Source organism: Oncorhynchus tshawytscha, linkage group LG08, assembly GCF_018296145.1.
Source record: "Oncorhynchus tshawytscha isolate Ot180627B linkage group LG08, Otsh_v2.0, whole genome shotgun sequence".
Classification (NCBI taxonomy): Eukaryota; Metazoa; Chordata; class Actinopteri; order Salmoniformes; family Salmonidae; genus Oncorhynchus; species Oncorhynchus tshawytscha.
In genome coordinates, this window is record NC_056436.1 from 90,438,194 (window position 1) to 90,458,940 (window position 20,747).

The window sequence follows — 20,747 nt, forward strand, 5'->3', positions numbered from 1 at the left end:
AGATAAACCCTTATAAACCCTACAGCCATGTAGTTCTGAAGGAGAGAGAGATAAACCCCTTATAAACCCTACAGCCATGTAGTTCTGAAGGAGAGAGAGATAAACCCCTTATAAACCCTACAGCCATGTAGTTCTGAAGGAGAGAGACATAAACCCCTTATAAACCCTACAGCCATGTAGTTCTGAAGGAGAGAGATAAACCCCTTATAAACCCTACAGCCATGTAGTTCTGAAGGAGAGAGATAAACCCTACAGCCATGTAGTTCTGATAAACCCTACAGCCATGTAGTTCTGAAGGAGAGAGATAAACCCCTTATAAACCCTACAGCCATGTAGTTCTGAAGGAGAGAGAGATAAACCCCTTATAAACCCTACAGCCATGTAGTTCTGAAGGAGAGAGATAAACCCTACAGCCATGTTGTTCTGAGGGAGAGAGGGATAAACCCCTTATAAACCCTACAGCCATGTAGTTCTGAAGGAGAGAGAGAGATAAACCCTACAGCCATGTAATTCTGAAGGAGAGAGAGATAAATCCCTTATAAACCCTACAGCCTTGTAGTTCTGAAGGAGAGAGAGATAAACCCCTTATAAGCCCAACAGCCATGTAGTTCTGAAGGAGAGAGATAAACCCATTATAAACCCTACAGCCATGTAGTTCTGAAGGAGAGAGAGATAAACCCCTTATAAACCCTACAGCCTGAAGGAGAGAGAGATAAACCCCAGCCATTATAAACCCTACAGCCATGTAGTTCTGAAGGAGAGAGAGAAACCCTACAGCCATGTAGTTCTGAAGGAGAGAGATAACTCCATTATAAACCCTACAGCCATGTAGTTCTGAAGGAGATAAAACCCTTATAAACCCTACAGCCATGTAGTTCTGAAGGAGAGAGAGATAAACCCCTTATAAACCCTACAGCCATGTAGTTCTGAAGGAGAGAGAGATAAACCCCTTATAAACCCTACAACCTCGTAGTTCTGTACGGAGAGAGAGATAAACCCCTTATAAACCCTACAGCCATGTAGTTCTGAAGGAGAGAGAGATAAACCCCTTATAAACCCTACAGCCATGTAGTTCTGAAGGAGAGAGAGATAAACCCTATAGCCATGTAGTTCTGAAGGAGAGAGAGATAAACCCTACAGCCATGTAGTTCTGAAGGAGAGAGAGATAAACCCTACAGCCATGTAGTTCTGAAGGAGAGAGAGATAAATCCCTTATAAACCCTACAGCCATGTAGTTCTGAAGGAGAGAGAGATAAACCCCTTATAAACCCTACAGCCATGTAGTTCTGGAGGACAGAGAGATAAACCCTACAGCCATGTAGTTCTGTACGGAGAGAGAGATGAACCCCTAATAAACCCTACAGCCATGTAGTTCTGAAGGAGAGAGAGATAAATCCCTTATAAACCCTACAGCCATGTAGTTCTGAAGGAGAGAGAGATAAACCCCTTATAAACCCTACAGCCATGTAGTTCTGAAGGAGAGAGAGAAGGTTAACAGGAGCTATTCAATAATAGCAAGTCCAGCTTATTTTATTATCTCACAGGACAAGCTGGCTTCACACCCAACAGCAAAAACAGTTACGTTACAACACACACACACACACACACACACACACACACACACACACACACACACACACACACACACACACGCTTCATGTCATCTCCTCTGTCTTTGTGTTATTGAACCCTCTACTACAGCCTCTATTAGTCCTTTGTACCATAACCTCATCACCCCTCTACTACAGCCTCTATTAGTCCTTTATACCATAACCTCATCACCCCTCTACTACATCCTCTATTAGTCCTTTATACCATTCATCACCCCTCTACATACAGCCTCTATTAGTCCTTTATACCATAACCTCATCACCCCTCTACTACAGCCTCTATTAGTCCTTTATACCATAACCTCATCACCCCTCTACTACAGCCTCTATTAGTCCTTTATACCATAACCTCATCACCCCTCTACTACAGCCTCTATTAGTCCTTTATACCATAACCTCATCACCCCTCTACTACAGCCTCTATTAGTCCTTTATACCATAACCTCATCACCCCTCTACTACAGCCTCTATTAGTCCTTTATACCATAACCTCATCACCCCTCTACTACAGCCTCTATTAGTCCTTTATACCATAACCTCATCACCCCTCTACTACATCCTCTATTAGTCCTTTATACCATAACCTCATCACCCCTCTACTACATCCTCTATTAGTCCTTTATACCATAACCTCATCACCCCTCTACTACATCCTCTATTAGTCCTTTACACCATAACCTCATCACCCCTCTACTACAGCCTCTATTAGTCCTTTATACCATAACCTCATCACACCTCTACTACAGCCTCTATTAGTCCTTTGTACCATAACCTCATCACCCCTCTACTACATCCTCTATTAGTCCTTTATACCATAACCTCATCACCCCTCTACTACAGCCTCTATTAGTCCTTTGTACCATAACCTCATCACCCCTCTACTACATCCTCTATCAGTCCTTTATACCATAACCTCATCACCCCTCTACTACATCCTCTATTAGTCCTTTACACCATAACCTCATCACCCCTCTACTACAGCCTCTATTAGTCCTTTATACCATAACCTCATCACCCCTCTACTACAGCCTCTATTAGTCCTTTATACCATAACCTCATCACCCCTCTACTATATCCTCTATTAGTCCTTTACACCATAACCTCATCACCCCTCTACTATATCCTCTATTAGTCCTTTACACCATAATCTCATCACCCCTCTACTACATCCTCTATTAGTCAACATGATGCCTGACTGACTGAGCTGAACCCACATTCAACTCTCTAAACCTGGACAGAAAAACTGGGTCAATCTAATGAAAGCTATTCTAGTAGGGCTGTTACAGACTAACCTAGAAACAGAATGATGCTCGTACACCTGCTGAGTGAGTCAATGCATGATACCAATCCATTAGAATTCACTATCGCTCATTATCCTGCACCCACCCCGCAGTATCTGTCCTGGTTGAAGATCTGAGGCGGTAGAGGGTTCCCTGCAGCGGGTCGAGCCTCCTCCGGAACATTCTCTCTCATCCACTTCCTGTTGTCCTCATTGGCAGCGATGTCACACTCCTCAAACTCAATCTTATTGGCTGACAGGAAGCCCATCACATCCTGCTGCTGTTTCTTTATCTGTAAGAAGGGGAGGAGGGATGTGTTCATTTCATATTCATATTGTCTTTATTTTTGTTACCTGTTCTGTGAGTAACTGAAGTCAGCTGTACTGAGAGCTGTGTAGAGTCAGCTGTACTGAGAGCTGTGTAGAGTCAGCTGTACTGAGAGCTGTGTAGAATCAGCTGTACTGAGAGCTGTGTAGAGTCAGCTGTACTGAGAGCTGTGTAGAGTCAGCTGTACTGAGAACTGTGTAGTGGTGTGGGGGCTGTGCTTTGGCAAAGTGGGTGGGGTTATATCCTTCCTGTTTGGCCCTGTCCGGGGGTGTCCTCGGATGGGGCCACAGTGTCTCCTGACCCCTCCTGTCTCAGCCTCCAGTATTTATGCTGCAGTAGTTTATGTGTCGGGGGGCTGGGGTCAGTTTGTTATATCTGGAGTACTTCTCCTGTCCTATTCGGTGTCCTGTGTGAATCTAAGTGTGCGTTCTCTAATTCTCTCCTTCTCTCTTTCTTTCTCTCTCTCGGAGGACCTGAGCCCTAGGACCATGCCCCAGGACTACCTGACATGATGACTCCTTGCTGTCCCCAGTCCACCTGGCCATGCTGCTGTTCCAGTTTCAACTGACCTGAGCCCTAGGACCATGCCCCAGGACTACCTGACATGATGACTCCTTGCTGTCCCCAGTCCACCTGGCCATGCTGCTGCTCCAGTTTCAACTTCCACCTGACTGTGCTGCTGCTCCAGTTTCAACTGTTGTGCCTTATTATTATTCGACCATGCTGGTCATTTATGAACATTTGAACATCTTGGCCATGTTCTGTTATAATCTCTACCCGGCACAGCCAGAAGAGGACTGGCCACCCCACATAGCCTGGTTCCTCTCTAGGTTTCTTCCTAGGTTTTGGCCTTTCTAGGGAGTTTTTCCTAGCCACCGTGCTTCTACACCTGCATTGCTTGCTGTTTGGGGTTTTAGGCTGGGTTTCTATACAGCACTTTGAGATATCAGCTGATGTACGAAGGGCTATATAAATACATTTGATTTGATTTGTAGAGTCAGCTGTACTGAGAGCTGTGTAGAGTCAGCTGTACTGAGAACTGTGTAGAGTCAGCTGTACTGAGAGCTGTGTAGAGTCAGCTGTACTGAGAACTGTGTAGAATCAGCTGTACTGAGAACTGTGTAGAGTCAGCTGTACTGAGAACTGTGTAGAGTCAGCTGTACTGAGAGCTGTGTAGAGTCAGCTGTACTGAGAACTGTGTAGAGTCAGCTGTACTGAGAACTGTGTAGAGTCAGCTGTACTGAGAACTGTGTAGAGTCAGCTGTACTGAGAACTGTGTAGAGTCAGCTGTACTGAGAACTGTGTAGAGTCAGCTGTACTGAGAACTGTGTAGAGTCAGCTGTACTGAGAACTGTGTAGAGTCAGCTGTACTGAGAACTGTGTAGAGTCAGCTGTACTGAGAACTGTGTAGAGTCAGCTGTACTGAGAACTGTGTAGAGTCAGCTGTACTGAGAGCTGTGTGTGTAGAATCAGCTGTACTGAGAACTGTGTAGAGTCAGCTGTACTGAGAGCTGTGTAGAGTCAGCTGTACTGAGAGCTGTGTAGAGTCAGCTGTACTGACAGCTGTGTAGAGTCAGCTGTACTGAGAGCTGTGTAGAGTCAGTTGTACTGAGAACTGTGTAGAGTCAGCTGTACTGAGAGCTGTGTAGAGTCAGCTGTACCGAGAACTGTGTAGAGTCAGCTGTACTGAGAACTGTGTAGAGTCAGCTGTACTGAGAGCTGTGTAGAGTCAGCTGTACTGAGAACTGTGTAGAGTCAGCTGTACTGAGAACTGTGTAGAGTCAGCTGTACTGAGAACTGTGTAGAGTCAGCTGTACTGAGAACAGAAAAAACATATACATGATCAAATACAAATCTTAGAAACAACTATTAAAGAACAGAAACCCACTGGATTCTCCAATTACATTGAATGAACTTCAGGCCAAAATACAAACCCTCCAACCCAAAAAGGCCTGTGGTGTTGATGCCATCCTAAACAAAATGATAAAATATACAGACCACAAATTCAAATGGGCTATTCTTAAACTCTTTAACATCATCCTCAGCTTGGGCATCTTCCCCAATATTTGGAACCAACCCCAATCCACAAAGTGGAGTGAAATTTGACCCCAATAACTACTGTACCATGGCATATGTGTCAACAGCAACCTTGGGAAAATCCTCTGCATTATCATTAACAGCAGACTCAAACATTTCCTCAGTGAAAACAATGTACTGAGCAAATGTCAAATTGGTTTTATACCAAATTACCATACAACAGACCACGTATTCATTTTATTTAACCAGGCAAGTCAGTTAAGAACAAATTCTTATTTACAATGAAGGTCTAGGAACTGCCTTGTTCAGGGGCAGAACGACAGATTTTTACCTTGTCAGCTCAGGGATTCGATCTAGCAACCTGGCCCAACGCTCTAACCACTAGGCTACCTGCCGCCCCACACTGTCACTACATTAAGTAGGTTACTGGCCCAACGCTCTAACCACTAGGCTACCTGCCGCCCCACACTGTCACTACATTAAGTAGGTTACTGGCCCAACGCTCTAACCACTAGGTTACCTTCTGCCCCACACTGTCACTACATTAAGTAGGTTACTGGAATGACTTGCCACGGTGTCAACTGGAGTGACTTGACACGGTGTCAACTGGAGTGACTTGACACGGTGTCAACTGGAGTGACTTGACACGGTGTCAACTGGAGTGACTTGACACGGTGTCAACTGGAGTGACTTGACACGGTGTCAACTGGAGTGACTTGACACAGTGTCAACTGGAGTGACTTGACACGGTGTCAACTGGAGTGACTTGACACAACACTGACCAAACAAGATGTAGCTACAAACAGAACGCCGTTAAATGGTTCCAGTCTGCCGTAAAGTGTTCATCCATGTATATGAGTTAGAGTCCAGCTACATTTTCAGATATACATTTCTAATTTTGTCAGAAATTCATTTTTATTTCAAGTTAAAGCGTACTGTTAGTTAGCTAGCAAATGTTAGCTTGCTGGTTCGCTAGATAACGTCACGTGTATGATCTGTGTAGGATTATTATTCTAATCAGAAACCCATTTGCATTGCGAGTTTTAGCCTAATGTTAGCTAGCTAGCTACATGTCTAAACAAAAGACTTAACTTTGGCCGGATGATTACATGACCCATCAAGTTAGCCAGGTGTGTCTGGGGGTGATTATGTCCATCTATTGTATTTCATGAACATGTGTACATGTCTAGACAATAGAGACTTAGCTAGATGTGTCTGGTGGTTATAGCATTTCCTTCAATTTAGACAAGTGTGTCGGGTAAGCGTAATCTGATAATCATAAAATATAATCATAAAAAATAATATCAAATCTTTTTTATCTGGACACTTTCTGTTTTTGATATTGCTACTATGCAAGTAACCATTTCAGTGTAGCGTTTACACCTTCCGTATCCTGTGCATATGACAAATAAACTTAGATTTGATTTGATATAGTGTGTGTTTACCACATGGCATCACGTCCTTAAAGAGATGGGTTAAACCCTCTCAGGGTGTGAACGATGCGGAATGGGTGTCGACTAAGATATGCTCTCCAACAGCTGTAACAAAATATTCAAGGGCCATTCCCTCCTGGAAGGAGATCTCAGGAAGACGAAGATAATGGTTTCCAGTTGTCAAGACAAAAAATACAAACTCCATCTAGAGACCGTTGCCCTGGACCACACCAAACTATACATACCACGGCCGAAACATCAGCACCACAGGTACCTTCCACAAAGCTGTGAACGGCCTGAGAGACAAGGCAAGAAGGGCCTTCTACGATATAAAAAGGAACATCAAATTCTACATACCAATTAGGATCTGGCTAAAAATACTTGAATCAGTTATAGAACCCATTGACCTTTATGGTTGTGAGGTCTGGGGTCTGCTCACCAACCAATAATTCACAAAATGGGACAAACACCAAATTGCAGAACTCTTTAAAAAATATCCTCCGTGTACAACGTAAAACAATAAATAATACATACAGAGCAGAATTAGGCCGATACCCACTAATTATCAAAATCCAGAAAAGAACCGCCAAATTCTACAATCACCTAAAAAGAAGTGATTCCCAAACCTTCATAACAAAGCCATCACCTACAGAGAGATGAACCTGGAGAAGAGTCCCCTAAGCAAGCTGGTCCTGGGGCTCTGTTCACAAACAGACCCCACAGAGCACCAGGACAGCAACACAATTAGACCCAACCAAATCATGAGAAAACAAAATGATAATTACCTGACACATAAGAAAGAATTAACAAAAAAACTGAGCGAACTAGAATGCTATTTGGCCCTAAACAGAGAGTAAACAGTGGCAGAATACCTGACCACTGTGTCCGACCCAAACTTAAGGAAATCCTTGACTATGTACAGACTCAGTGAGCATAGCCTTGCTATTGAGAAAGGCTGCCATAGGCAGACATGGCTCTCAAGAGAAGACAGGCTGTGTGCACACTGCCCACAAAATGAGGTGGGAACGGACATGCACCTCCTAACCTCCTGACAAATGTATGACCATATGAGAGACACATATTTCCCTCAGATTACACAGATCCACAAAGACTTTGAAAACAAATCCAATTTTGATAAACTCCCATATGTACTGGGTGAAATACCATAGTGTGACATCACAGCAGCAAGATGTGTGACCTGTTCGCACAAGAAAAGGGCAACCAGTGAAGAACAAACACCATTGTAAATACAAACCCATATTTATGTTTACTAAATTTCCCTGGTTATGGTTATAACACTGTATATATACATAATATTACATTTGTTAATTATCTACTTAAAAATCTTTCCCATGCCAATAAAACCTTTTGAATTGAATTGGGAGAGAGAGAATACTCTATTGACTGGGTTAGTACTCTATTGACTGGGTTAGTACTGTATTGACTGGGTTAGTACTGTAATGACTGGGTTAATGCTGTATTGACTGGGTTAGTGTTAGTACTGTATTGACTGGGTTAGTGTTAGTACTGTATTGACTGGGTTAGTGTTAGTACTGTATTGACTGGGTTAGTGTTAGTACTGTATTGACTGGGTTAGTACTGTATTGACTGGGTTAGTGTTAGTACTGTATTGACTGGGTTAGTGTTAGTACTGTATTGACTGGGTTAGTACTGTATTGACTGGGTTAGTGTTAGTACTGTATTGACTGGGTTAGTGTTAGTACTGTATTGCCTGTGTTAGTGTTAGTACTGTTAGTTGACTGGGTTAGTGTTAGTGCTTATTGACTGGGTTAGTGTTAGTGCTGTATTGACTGGGTTAGTGTTAGTACTGTATTGACTGGGTTAGTACTGTATTGTGCTGTATTGACTGGGTTAGTGTTAGTACTGTATTGACTGGGTTAGTGTTAGTGCTGTATTGACTGGGTTAGTGTTAGTGCTGTATTGACTGGGTTAGTGTTAGTACTGTATTGACTGGGTTAGTACTGTATTGACTGGGTTAGTGCTGTATTGACTGGGTTAGTGTTAGTACTGTATTGACTGGGTTAGTGTTAGTGCTGTATTGACTGGGTTAGTGTTATTGCTGTATTGACTGGGTTAGTGTTAGTACTGTATTGACTGGGTTAGTGTTAGTGCTGTATTGACTGGGTTAGTGTTAGTACTGTATTGACTGGGTTAGTGTTAGTACTGTATTGCCTGGGTTAGTGTTAGTACTGTATTGCCTGGGTTAGTGTTAGTACTGTATTGCCTGGGTTAGTGTTAGTACTGTATTGACTGGGTTAGTGTTAGTGCTGTATTGACTGGGTTAGTGTTAGTGCTGTATTGACTGGGTTAGTACTGTATTGCCTGGGTTAGTGTTAGTACTGTATTGCCTGGGTTAGTGTTAGTACTGTATTGCCTGGGTTAGTACTGTATTGACTGGGTTAGTGTTAGTGCTGTATTGACTGGGTTAGTGTTAGTGCTGTATTGACTGGGTTAGTGTTAGTACTGTATTGACTGGGTTAGTACTGTATTGACTGGGTTAGTGCTGTATTGACTGGGTTAGTGTTAGTACTGTATTGACTGGGTTAGTGTTAGTGCTGTATTGATGGGGTTATTACTGTATTGACTGGGTTAGTGCTGTATTGACTGGGTTAGTACTGTATTGACTGGGTTAGTGCTGTATTGACTGGGTTAGTGTTAGTGCTGTATTGACTGGGTTAGTGTTAGTGCTGTATTGACTGGGTTAGTACTGTATTGACTGGGTTAGTGTTAGTGCTGTATTGACTGGGTTAGTGTTAGTGCTGTATTGACTGGGTTAGTGTTAGTGCTGTATTGACTGGGTTAGTGTTAGTACTGTATTGACTGGGTTAGTACTGTATTGACTGGGTTAGTGTTAGTGCTGTATTGACTGGGTTAGTGTTAGTGCTGTATTGACTGGGTTAGTGTTAGTACTGTATTGACTGGGTTAGTGCTGTATTGACTGGGTTAGTGTTAGTGCTGTATTGACTGGGTTAGTGTTAGTGCTGTATTGACTGGGTTAGCGTTAGTGCTGTATTGACTGGGTTAGGGTTAGTGCTGTATTGACTGGGTTAGTGCTGTATTGACTGGGTTAGTACTGTATTGACTGGGTTAGTACTGTATTGACTGGGTTAGTGCTGTATTGACTGGGTTAGTGTTAGTGCTGTATTGACTGGGTTAGTGTTAGTGCTGTATTGACTGGGTTAGTGTTAGTGCTGTATTGACTGGGTTAGTGTTAGTGCTGTATTGACTGGGTTAGTGTTAGTGCTGTATTGACTGGGTTAGCGTTAGTGCTGTATTGACTGGGTTAGGGTTAGTACTGTATTGACTGGGTTAGTGTTAGTGCTGTATTGACGGGGTTATTACTGTATTGACTGGGTTAGTGCTGTATTGACTGGGTTAGTACTGTATTGACTGGGTTAGTGCTGTATTGACTGGGTTAGTGTTAGTGCTGTATTGACTGGGTTAGTGTTAGTGCTGTATTGACTGGGTTAGTACTGTATTGACTGGGTTAGTGTTAGTGCTGTATTGACTGGGTTAGTGTTAGTGCTGTATTGACTGGGTTAGTGTTAGTGCTGTATTGACTGGGTTAGTGTTAGTACTGTATTGACTGGTGTTAGTACTGTATTGACTGGGTTAGTGTTAGTGCTGTATTGACTGGGTTAGTGTTAGTGCTGTATTGTATTGACTGGGTTAGTGTTAGTGCTGTATTGACTGGGTTAGTGTTAGTGCTGTATTGACTGGGTTAGTGCTGTATTGACTGGGTTAGTGTTAGTGCTGTATTGACTGGGTTAGTGTTAGTGCTGTATTGACTGGGTTAGTGTTAGTGCTGTATTGACTGGGTTAGGGTTAGTACTGTATTGACTGGGTTAGTGCTGTATTGACTGGTGTTAGTACTGTATTGACTGGGTTAGTACTTGACTGTATTGATTGACTGGGTTAGTGCTGTATTGACTGGGTTAGTGTTAGTGCTGTATTGACTGGTTAGTGTTAGTACTGTATTGACTGGGTTAGTGCTGTATTGACTGGGTTAGTGTTAGTGTTGTATTGACTGGGTTAGTGCTGTATTGACTGGGTTAGTGTTAGTGCTGTATTGACTGGGTTAGTGTTAGTGCTGTATTGACTGGGTTAGTGCTGTATTGACTGGGTTAGTGTTAGTACTGTATTGACTGGGTTAGTGTTAGTTCTGTATTGACTGGGTTAGTGTTAGTACTGTATTGACTGGGTTAGTGCTGTATTGAGTGGGTTAGTGCTTTATTGACTGGGTTAGTGTTAGTGCTGTATTGACTGGGTTAGTGTTAGTGCTGTATTGACTGGGTTAGTGTTAGTGTATTGACTGGGTTAGTGCTGTATTGACTGGGTTAGTGTTAGTGCTGTATTGACTGGGTTAGTGTTAGTGCTGTATTGACTGGGTTATTACTGTATTGACTGGGTTAGTGCTGTATTGACTGGGTTAGTGTATTGACTGTGTACTGTATTGACTGGGTTAGTACTGTTTGACTGGGTTAGTGTTAGTGCTGTATTGACTGGGTTAGTGTTAGTGCTGTATTGACTGGGTTAGTACTGTATTGACTGGGTTAGTGTTAGTGCTGTATTGACTGGGTTAGTGTTAGTGCTGTATTGACTGGGTTAGTGTTAGTGCTGTATTGACTGGGTTAGTACTGTATTGACTGGGTTAGTGTTAGTGCTGTATTGACTGGGTTAGTGCTGTATTGACTGGGTTAGTGTTAGTACTGTATTGACTGGGTTAGTGTTAGTACTCTATTGACTGGGTTAGTGCTGTATTGACTGGGGTAGTACTGTATTGACTGGGTTAGTACTGTATTGACTGGGTTAGTACTGTATTGACTGGGTTAGTGTTAGTGTTGTATTGACTGGGTTAGTACTGTATTGACTGGGGTAGTACTGTATTGATTGGGTTAGTACTGTATTGACTGGGTTAGTACTGTATTGACTGGGTTAGTGTTAGTGCTGTATTGATTGGGTTAGTACTGTATTGAATGGGTTAGTACTGTATTGACTGGGTTAGTGTTAGTGTTGTATTGAATGGGTTAGTGTTGTATTGACTGGGTTAGTGTTAGTACTGTATTGACTGGGTTAGTACTGTATTGACTGGGTTAGTGCTGTATTGACTGGGTTAGTGTTAGTACTGTATTGACTGGGTTAGTGTTAGTGCTGTATTGACTGGGTTATTACTGTATTGACTGGGTTAGTGCTGTATTGACTGGGTTAGTACTGTATTGACTGGGTTAGTGTTAGTGCTGTATTGACTGGGTTAGTGCTGTATTGACTGGGTTAGTGCTGTATTGACTGGGTTAGTACTGTATTGACTGGGTTAGTGTTAGTGCTGTATTGACTGGGTTAGTGTTAGTGCTGTATTGACTGGGTTATTACTGTATTGACTGGGTTAGTGCTGTATTGACTGGGTTAGTGTTCTATTGACTGGGTTAGTACTGTATTGACTAGGTTAGTGTTAGTGCTGTATTGACTGGGTTAGTGTTAGTGCTGTATTGACTGGGTTAGTACTGCATTGACTGGGTTAGTGTTGTATTGACTGGGTTAGTGCTGTATTGACTGGGGTAGTACTGTATTGACTGGGTTAGTACTGTATTGCTGGGTTAGTGTTAGTGCTGTATTGACTGGGTTAGTACTGTATTGACTGGGTTAGTGTTAGTGCTGTATTGACTGGGTTAGTACTGTATTGACTGGGTTAGTGTTAGTGCTGTATTGACTGGGTTAGTACTGTATTGACTGGGTTAGTGTTAGTGCTGTATTGACTGGGTTAGTGTTAGTACTGTATTGACTGGGTTAGTGTTAGTGCTGTATTGACTGGGTGTTAGTACTGTATTGACTGGGTTAGTGCTGTATTGACTGGGTTACTGTTGTATTGACTGGGTTACTGTTGTATTGACTGGGTTAGTACTGTATTGACTGAGTTAGTACTGTATTGACTGGGTTAGTACTGTATTGACTGGGTTAGTGTTGGTACTGTATTGACTGGGTTAGTACTGTATTGACTGGGTTAGTGTTAGTGCTGTATTGATTGGGTTAGTACTGTATTGACTGGGTTAGTACTGTATTGACTGGGTTAGTGTTAGTGTTGTATTGACTGGGTTAGTGTTGTATTGACTGGGTTAGTACTGTATTGACTGGGTTAGTGCTGTATTGACTGGGTTAGTGTTAGTACTGTATTGACTGGGTTAGTACTGTATTGACTGGGTTAGTGCTGTATTGACTGGGTTAGTACTGTATTGAGTGTGTTAGTGTTAGTACTGTATTGAGTGGGTTAGTGCTGTATTGAGTGGGTTAGTGTTAGTGTTTACTGGGTTAGTGCTGTAATGACTGGGTTAGTGTTAGTGCTGTATTGACTGGTTAGTTTAGTGCTGTATTGACTGGGTTAGTGTTAGTGCTGTATTGACTGGGTTAGTGTTAGTGCTGTATTGACTGGGTTAGTGTTAGTGCTGTATTGACTGGGTTAGTGTTAGTACTGTATTGCCTGGGTTAGTGTTAGTACTGTATTGCCTGGGTTAGTGTTAGTACTGTATTGCCTGGGTTAGTACTGTATTGACTGGGTTAGTGTTAGTGCTGTATTGACTGGGTTAGTGTTAGTGCTGTATTGACTGGGTTAGTGTTAGTACTGTATTGACTGGGTTAGTGTTGTATTGACTGGGTTAGTGTTAGTACTGTATTGACTGGGTTAGTACTGTATTGACTGGGTTAGTATTGTATTGACTGGGTTAGTGTTAGTGTTGTATTGACTGGGTTAGTACTGTATTGACTGGGGTAGTACTGTATTGACTGGGTTAGTGCTGTATTGACTGGGTTAGTGTTAGTGCTGTATTGACTGGGTTAGTACTGTATTGACTGGGTTAGTGTTAGTGCTGTATTGACTGGGTTAGTACTGTATTGACTGGGTTAGTGTTAGTGCTGTATTGACTGGGTTAGTACTGTATTGACTGGGTTAGTGTTAGTGCTGTATTGACTGGGTTAGTGTTAGTACTGTATTGACTGGGTTAGTGTTAGTGCTGTATTGACTGGGTTAGTACTCTATTGACTGGGTTAGTGCTGTATTGACTGGGTTACTGTTGTATTGACTGGGTTACTGTTGTATTGACTGGGTTAGTACTGTATTGACTGGGTTAGTACTGTATTGACTGGGTTAGTACTGTATTGACTGGGTTAGTGTTAGTGTTGTATTGACTGGGTTAGTACTGTATTGACTGGGTTAGTACTCTATTGACTGGGATAGTGTTAGTACTGTATTGACTGGGTTAGTGGTAGTGCTGTATTGACTGGGTTAATACTGTATTGACTGGGTTAGTGCTGTATTGACTGGGTTAGTGCTGTATTGACTGGGTTAGTATTAGTACTGTATTGACTGGGTTAGTGTTAGTGCTGTATTGACTGGGTTAGTGTTAGTACTGTATTGACTGGGTTAGTGTTAGTGCTGTATTGACTGGGTTAGTGTTAGTGCTGTATTGACTGGGTTAGTACTGTATTGACTGGGTTAGTGCTGTATTGACTGGGTTATGCTGTATTGACTGGGTTAGTGCTGTATTGACTGGGTTAGTGTTAGTGCTGTATTGTATTGCTGGGTTAGTGCTGTATTGACTGGGTTAGGGTTAGTGCTGTATTGACTGGGTTAGTGCTGTATTGACTGGGTTAGTACTGTATTGACTGGGTTAGTGTTAGTACTGTATTGACTGGGTTAGTACTGTATTGACTGGGTTAGTGTTAGTACTGTATTGACTGGGTTAGTGCTGTATTGACTGGGTTAGTGTTGTATTGACTGGATTAGTGTTAGTACTGTATTGTGGGTTAGTGCTGTATTGACTGGGTTAGTTACTGTATTGACTGGGTTAGTGTTGTATTGACTGGGTTAGTGTTAGTACTGTATTGACTGGGTTAGTACTGTATTGACTGGGTTAGTACTGTATTGACTGGGTTAGTGTTACTGTATATTGACTGGGTTAGTACTGTATTGACTGGGTTAGTACTGTATTGACTGGGTTAGTGTTAGTACTGTATTGACTGGGTTAGTGTTAGTGCTGTATTGACTGGGTTAGTGTTAGTGCTGTATTGACTGGGTTAGTGTTAGTGCTGTATTGACTGGGTTAGTGTTAGTGCTGTATTGACTGGGTTAGTGTTAGTGCTGTATTGACTGGGTTAGTGTTATTGACTGGGTTAGTACTGTATTGACTGGGTTAGTGTTAGTGTTGTATTGACTGGGTTAGTGCTGTATTGACTGGGTTAGTGTTAGTGTTGTATTGACTGGGTTAGTGCCATATTGACTAGGTTAGTGCTGTATTGACTGGGTTAGTGTTAGTGCTGTATTGACTGGGTTAGTACTGCATTGACTGGGTTAGTGTTGTATTGACTGGGTTAGTACTGTATTGACTGGGGTAGTACTGTATTGACTGGGTTAGTGCTGTATTGACTGGGTTAGTACTGTATTGACTGGGTTAGTACTGTATTGACTGGGTTAGTGTTAGTGCTGTATTGACTGGGTTAGTACTGTATTGACTGGGTTAGTGTTAGTGCTGTATTGACTGGGTTAGTGTTAGTACTGTATTGACTGGGTTAGTGTTAGTGCTGTATTGACTGGGTTAGTACTCTATTGACTGGGTTAGTGCTGTATTGACTGGGTTACTGTTGTATTGACTGGGTTACTGTTGTATTGACTGGGTTAGTACTGTATTGACTGAGTTAGTACTGTATTGACTGGGTTAGTACTGTATTGACTGGGTTAGTGTTAGTACTGTATTGACTGGGTTAGTACTGTATTGACTGGGTTAGTGTTAGTGCTGTATTGACTGGGTTAGTGTTGTATTGATTGATGGGTTAGTACTGTATTGTATTGACTGGGTTAGTGTTAGTGTTGTATTGACTGGGTTATTGACTGGGTTAGTACTGTATTGACTGGGTTAGTGCTGTATTGACTGGGTTAGTGCTGTATTGACTGGGTTAGTGTTAGTACTGTATTGACTGGGTTAGTACTGTATTGACTGGGTTAGTGCTGTATTGACTGGGTTAGTACTGTATTGACTGGGTTAGTGTTAGTGCTGTATTGACTGGGTTAGTGTTAGTGCTGTATTGACTGGGTTAGTGCTGTATTGACTGGGTTAGGGTTAGTGCTGTATTGACTGGGTTAGTGCTGTATTGACTGGGTTAGTGTTAGTGCTGTATTGACTGGGTTAGTGTTAGTGCTGTATTGACTGGGTTAGTACTGTATTGCCTGGGTTAGTGTTAGTACTGTATTGCCTGGGTTAGTGTTAGTACTGTATTGCCTGGGTTAGTACTGTATTGACTGGGTTAGTGTTAGTGCTGTATTGACTGGGTTAGTGTTAGTGCTGTATTGACTGGGTTAGTGTTAGTACTGTATTGACTGGGTTAGTGTTGTATTGACTGGGTTAGTGTTAGTACTGTTTGACTGGGTTAGTACTGTATTGACTGGGTTAGTATTGTATTGACTGGGTTAGTGTTAGTGTTGTATTGACTGGGTTAGTACTGTATTGACTGGGGTTAGTACTGTATTGAGTGGGTTAGTGCTGTATTGACTGGGTTAGTGTTAGTGCTGTATTGAGTGGGTTAGTACTGTATTGACTGGGTTAGTGTTAGTGCTGTATTGACTGGGTTAGTGCTGTATTGACTGGGTTAGTGTTAGTGCTGTATTGACTGGGTTAGTACTGTATTGACTGGGTTAGTGTTAGTGCTGTATTGACTGGGTTAGTGTTAGTACTGTATTGACTGGGTTAGTGTTAGTGCTGTATTGACTGGGTTAGTACTCTATTGACTGGGTTAGTGCTGTATTGACTGGGTTACTGTTGTATTGACTGGGTTACTGTTGTATTGACTGGGTTAGTACTGTATTGACTGGGTTAGTACTGTATTGACTGGGTTAGTACTGTATTGACTGGGTTAGTGTTAGTGTTGTACTGACTGGGTTAGTACTGTATTGACTGGGTTAGTACTCTATTGACTGGGATAGTGTTAGTACTGTATTGACTGGGTTAGTGTTAGTGCTGTATTGACTGGGTTAATACTGTATTGACTGGGTTAGAGCTGTATTGACTGGGTTAGTGCAGTATTGACTGGGTTAGTATTAGTACTGTATTGACTGGGTTAGTGTTAGTGCTGTATTGACTGGGTTAGTGTTAGTGCTGTATTGACTGGACTGTATTGACTGGTTAGTGCTGTATTGACTGGGTTAGTGCTGTATTGAGTGGGTTAGTGCTGTATTGACTGGGTTAGTGTTAGTGCTGTATTGAGTGGGTTAGTACTGTATTGACTGGGTTAGTGTTAGTGCTGTATTGACTGGGTTAGTGCTGTATTGACTGGGTTAGTACTGTATTGACTGGGTTAGTGTTAGTACTGTATTGACTGGGTTAGTGTTAGTACTGTATTGACTGGGTTAGTGCTGTATTGACTGGGTTAGTGTTGTATTGACTGGATTAGTGTTAGTGCTGTATTGACTGGGTTAGTTGTATTGACTGGGTTAGTACTGTATTGACTGGGTTAGTGCTGTATTGACTGGGTTAGTACTGTATTGACTGGGTTAGTGTTGTATTGACTGGGTTAGTGTTAGTGCTGTATTGACTGGGTTAGTACTGTATTGACTGGGTTAGTTGTATTGACTGGGTTAGTGTTAGTGTTGTATTGACTGGGTTAGTACTGTATTGACTGGGGTAGTACTGTATTGACTGGGTTAGTGTTAGTGCTGTATTGACTGGGTTAGTGTTAGTGCTGTATTGACTGGGTTAGTGTTAGTGCTGTATTGACTGGGTTAGTGCTAGTGCTGTATTGACTGGGTTAGTGTTAGTGCTGTATTGACTGGGTTAGTGTTAGTGCTGTATTGACTGGGTTAGTACTGTATTGACTGGGTTAGTGTTAGTGTTGTATTGACTGGGTTAGTGCTGTATTGACTGGGTTAGTGTTAGTGTTGTATTGACTGGGTTAGTGCCATATTGACTAGGTTAGTGCTGTATTGACTGGGTTAGTGTTAGTGTTGTATTGACTGGACTGTTAGTGCTGTATTGACTGGGTTAGTGCTGTATTGACTGGGTTAGTGCTGTATTGACTGGGTTAGTGTTAGTGCTGTATTGACTGGGTTAGTGTTAGTACTGTATTGACTGGGTTAGTGTTAGTATTGACTATTGACTGGGTTAGTGCTGTATTGACTGGGTTAGTGTTAGTGCTGTATTGAGTGGGTTAGTGCTGTATTGACTGGGTTAGTGCTGTATTGACTGGCTTAGTGTTGTATTGACTGGGTTAGTGCTGTATTGACTGGGTTAGTGTTAGTGCTGTATTGACTGGGTTAGTGCTGTATTGACTGGCTTAGTGTTGTATTGACTGGGTTAGTGCTGTATTGACTGGGTTAGTGTTAGTGCTGTATTGACTGGGTTAGTGTTAGTGCTGTGTATTGACTGGGTTAGTGTTAGTGCTGTATTGACTGGGTTAGTGTTAGTGCTGTATTGACTGGGTTAGTGTTAGTGCTGTATTGACTGGGTTAGTGTTAGTGCTGTATTGACTGGGTTAGTGTTAGTGCTGTATTGACTGGGTTAGTTAGTGCTGTATTGACTGGGTTAGTGTGTAGTACTGTATTGACTGGGTTTAGTACTGTATTGACTGGGTTAGTGTTAGTACTGTATTGACTGGGTTAGTGCTGTATTGACTGGGTTAGTGTTGTATTGACTGGGTTAGTGTTAGTACTGTATTGACTGGGTTAGTGCTGTATTGACTGGGTTAGTACTGTATTGACTGGGTTAGTGTTGTATTGACTGGGTTAGTGTTAGTACTGTATTGACTGGGTTAGTACTGTATTGACTGGGTTAGTACTGTATTGACTGGGTTAGTACTGTATTGACTGGGTTAGTGTTAGTGTTGTATTGACTGGGTTAGTACTGTATTGACTGGGGTAGTACTGTATTGACTGGGTTAGTGTTAGTGCTGTATTGACTGGGTTAGTGACTAGTGCTGTATTGACTGGGTTAGTGTTAGTGCTGTATTGACTGGGTTAGTGTTAGTGCTGTATTGACTGGGTTAGTGTTAGTGCTGTATTGACTGGGTTAGTGTTAGTGCTGTATTGACTGGGTTAGTACTGTATTGACTGGGTTAGTGTTAGTGTGTATTGACTGGGTTAGTGCTGTATTGACTGGGTTAGTGTTAGTGTTGTATTGACTGGGTTAGTGCTGTATTGACTGGGTTAGGTTAGTGCTGTATTGACTGGGTTAGTGTTAGTGCTGTATTGACTGGGTTAGTACTGCATTGACTGGGTTAGTGTTGTATTGACTGGGTTAGTACTGTATTGACTGGGGTAGTACTGTATTGACTGGGTTAGTGTTAGTACTGTATTGACTGGGTTAGTACTGTATTGACTGGGTTAGTGTTAGTACTGTATTGACTGGGTTAGTATTGTTATTGACTGGGTTAGTGTTAGTGTTGTATTGACTGGGTTAGTACTGTATTGACTGGGGTAGTACTGTATTGACTGGGTTAGTGCTGTATTGACTGGGTTAGTGTTAGTGCTGTATTGACTGGGTTAGTACTGTATTGACTGGGTTAGTGTTAGTGCTGTATTGACTGGGTTAGTACTGTATTGACTGGGTTAGTGTTAGTGCTGTATTGACTGGGTTAGTACTGTATTGACTGGGTTAGTGTTAGTGCTGTATTGACTGGGTTAGTGTTAGTACTGTATTGACTGGGTTAGTGTTAGTGCTGTATTGACTGGGTTAGTACTCTATTGACTGGTTTGTGCTGTATTGACTGGGTTACTGTTGTATTGACTGGGTTACTGTTGTATTGACTGGGTTAGTACTGTATTGACTGGGTTAGTACTGTATTGACTGGGTTAGTACTGTATTGACTGGGTTAGTGTTAGTGTTGTACTGACTGGGTTAGTACTGTATTGACTGGGTTAGTACTCTATTGACTGGGATAGTGTTAGTACTGTATTGACTGGGTTAGTGTTAGTGCTGTATTGACTGGGTTAATACTGTATTGACTGGGTTAGAGCTGTATTGACTGGGTTAGTGCAGTATTGACTGGGTTAGTATTAGTACTGTATTGACTGGGTTAGTGTTAGTGCTGTATTGACTGGGTTAGTGTTAGTACTGTATTGACTGGGTTAGTGTTAGTGCTGTATTGACTGGGTTAGTGTTAGTGCTGTATTGACTGGGTTAGTACTGTATGGACTGGGTTAGTGCTGTATTGACTGGGTTAGTGCTGTATTGACTGGGTTAGTGCTGTATTGACTGGGTTAGTGTTAGTGCTGTATTGGCTGGGTTAGTGCTGTATTGACTGGGTTAGGGTTAGTGCTGTATTGACTGGGTTAGTGCTGTATTGATTGGGTTAGTACTGTATTGACTGGGTTAGTGTTAGTACTGTATTGACTGGGTTAGTGCTGTATTGACTGGGTTAGTGCTGTATTGACTGGGTTAGTACTGTATTGACTGGGTTAGTGTTGTATTGACTGGATTAGTGTTAGTACTGTATTGCCTGGGTTAGTGCTGTATTGACTGGGTTAGTACTGTATTGACTGGGTTAGTGTTGTATTGACTGGGTTAGTGTTAGTACTGTATTGACTGGGTTAGTACTGTATTGACTGGGTTAGTACTGTATTGACTGGGTTAGTGTTAGTGTTGTATTGACTGGGTTAGTACTGTATTGACTGGGGTAGTACTGTATTGACTGGGTTAGTGTTAGTGCTGTATTGACTGGGTTAGTGTTAGTGCTGTATTGACTGGGTTGAGTGTTAGTGCTGTATTGACTGGGTTAGTGCTAGTGCTGTATTGACTGGGTTAGTGTTAGTGCTGTATTGACTGGGTTAGTGTTAGTGCTGTATTGACTGGGTTAGTACTGTATTGACTGGGTTAGTGTTAGTGTTGTATTGACTGGGTTAGTGCTGTATTGACTGGGTTAGTGTTAGTGTTGTATTGACTGGGTTAGTGCCATATTGACTAGGTTAGTGCTGTATTGACTGGGTTAGTGTTAGTGTTGTATTGACTGGGTTAGTGCTGTATCGACTGGGTTAGTGCTGTATTGACTGGCTTAGTGCTGTATTGACT

General features: G+C 42.1%; 1 protein-coding gene across 1 annotated transcript in view; it reads right to left on the bottom strand.

The window, feature by feature from the left end:
* LOC112238103 (SH3 domain-binding glutamic acid-rich-like protein) overlaps window positions 1–20,747 on the bottom strand; it is a 72,943-nt gene that overhangs the window by 21,005 nt on the left and 31,191 nt on the right. The window contains exon 2 of the mRNA XM_024406696.2: window positions 2,997–3,182. Within this exon, the coding sequence (XP_024262464.2) occupies window positions 2,997–3,182 (186 nt within the window). The remainder of the gene's footprint in view (window positions 1–2,996; window positions 3,183–20,747) is intronic.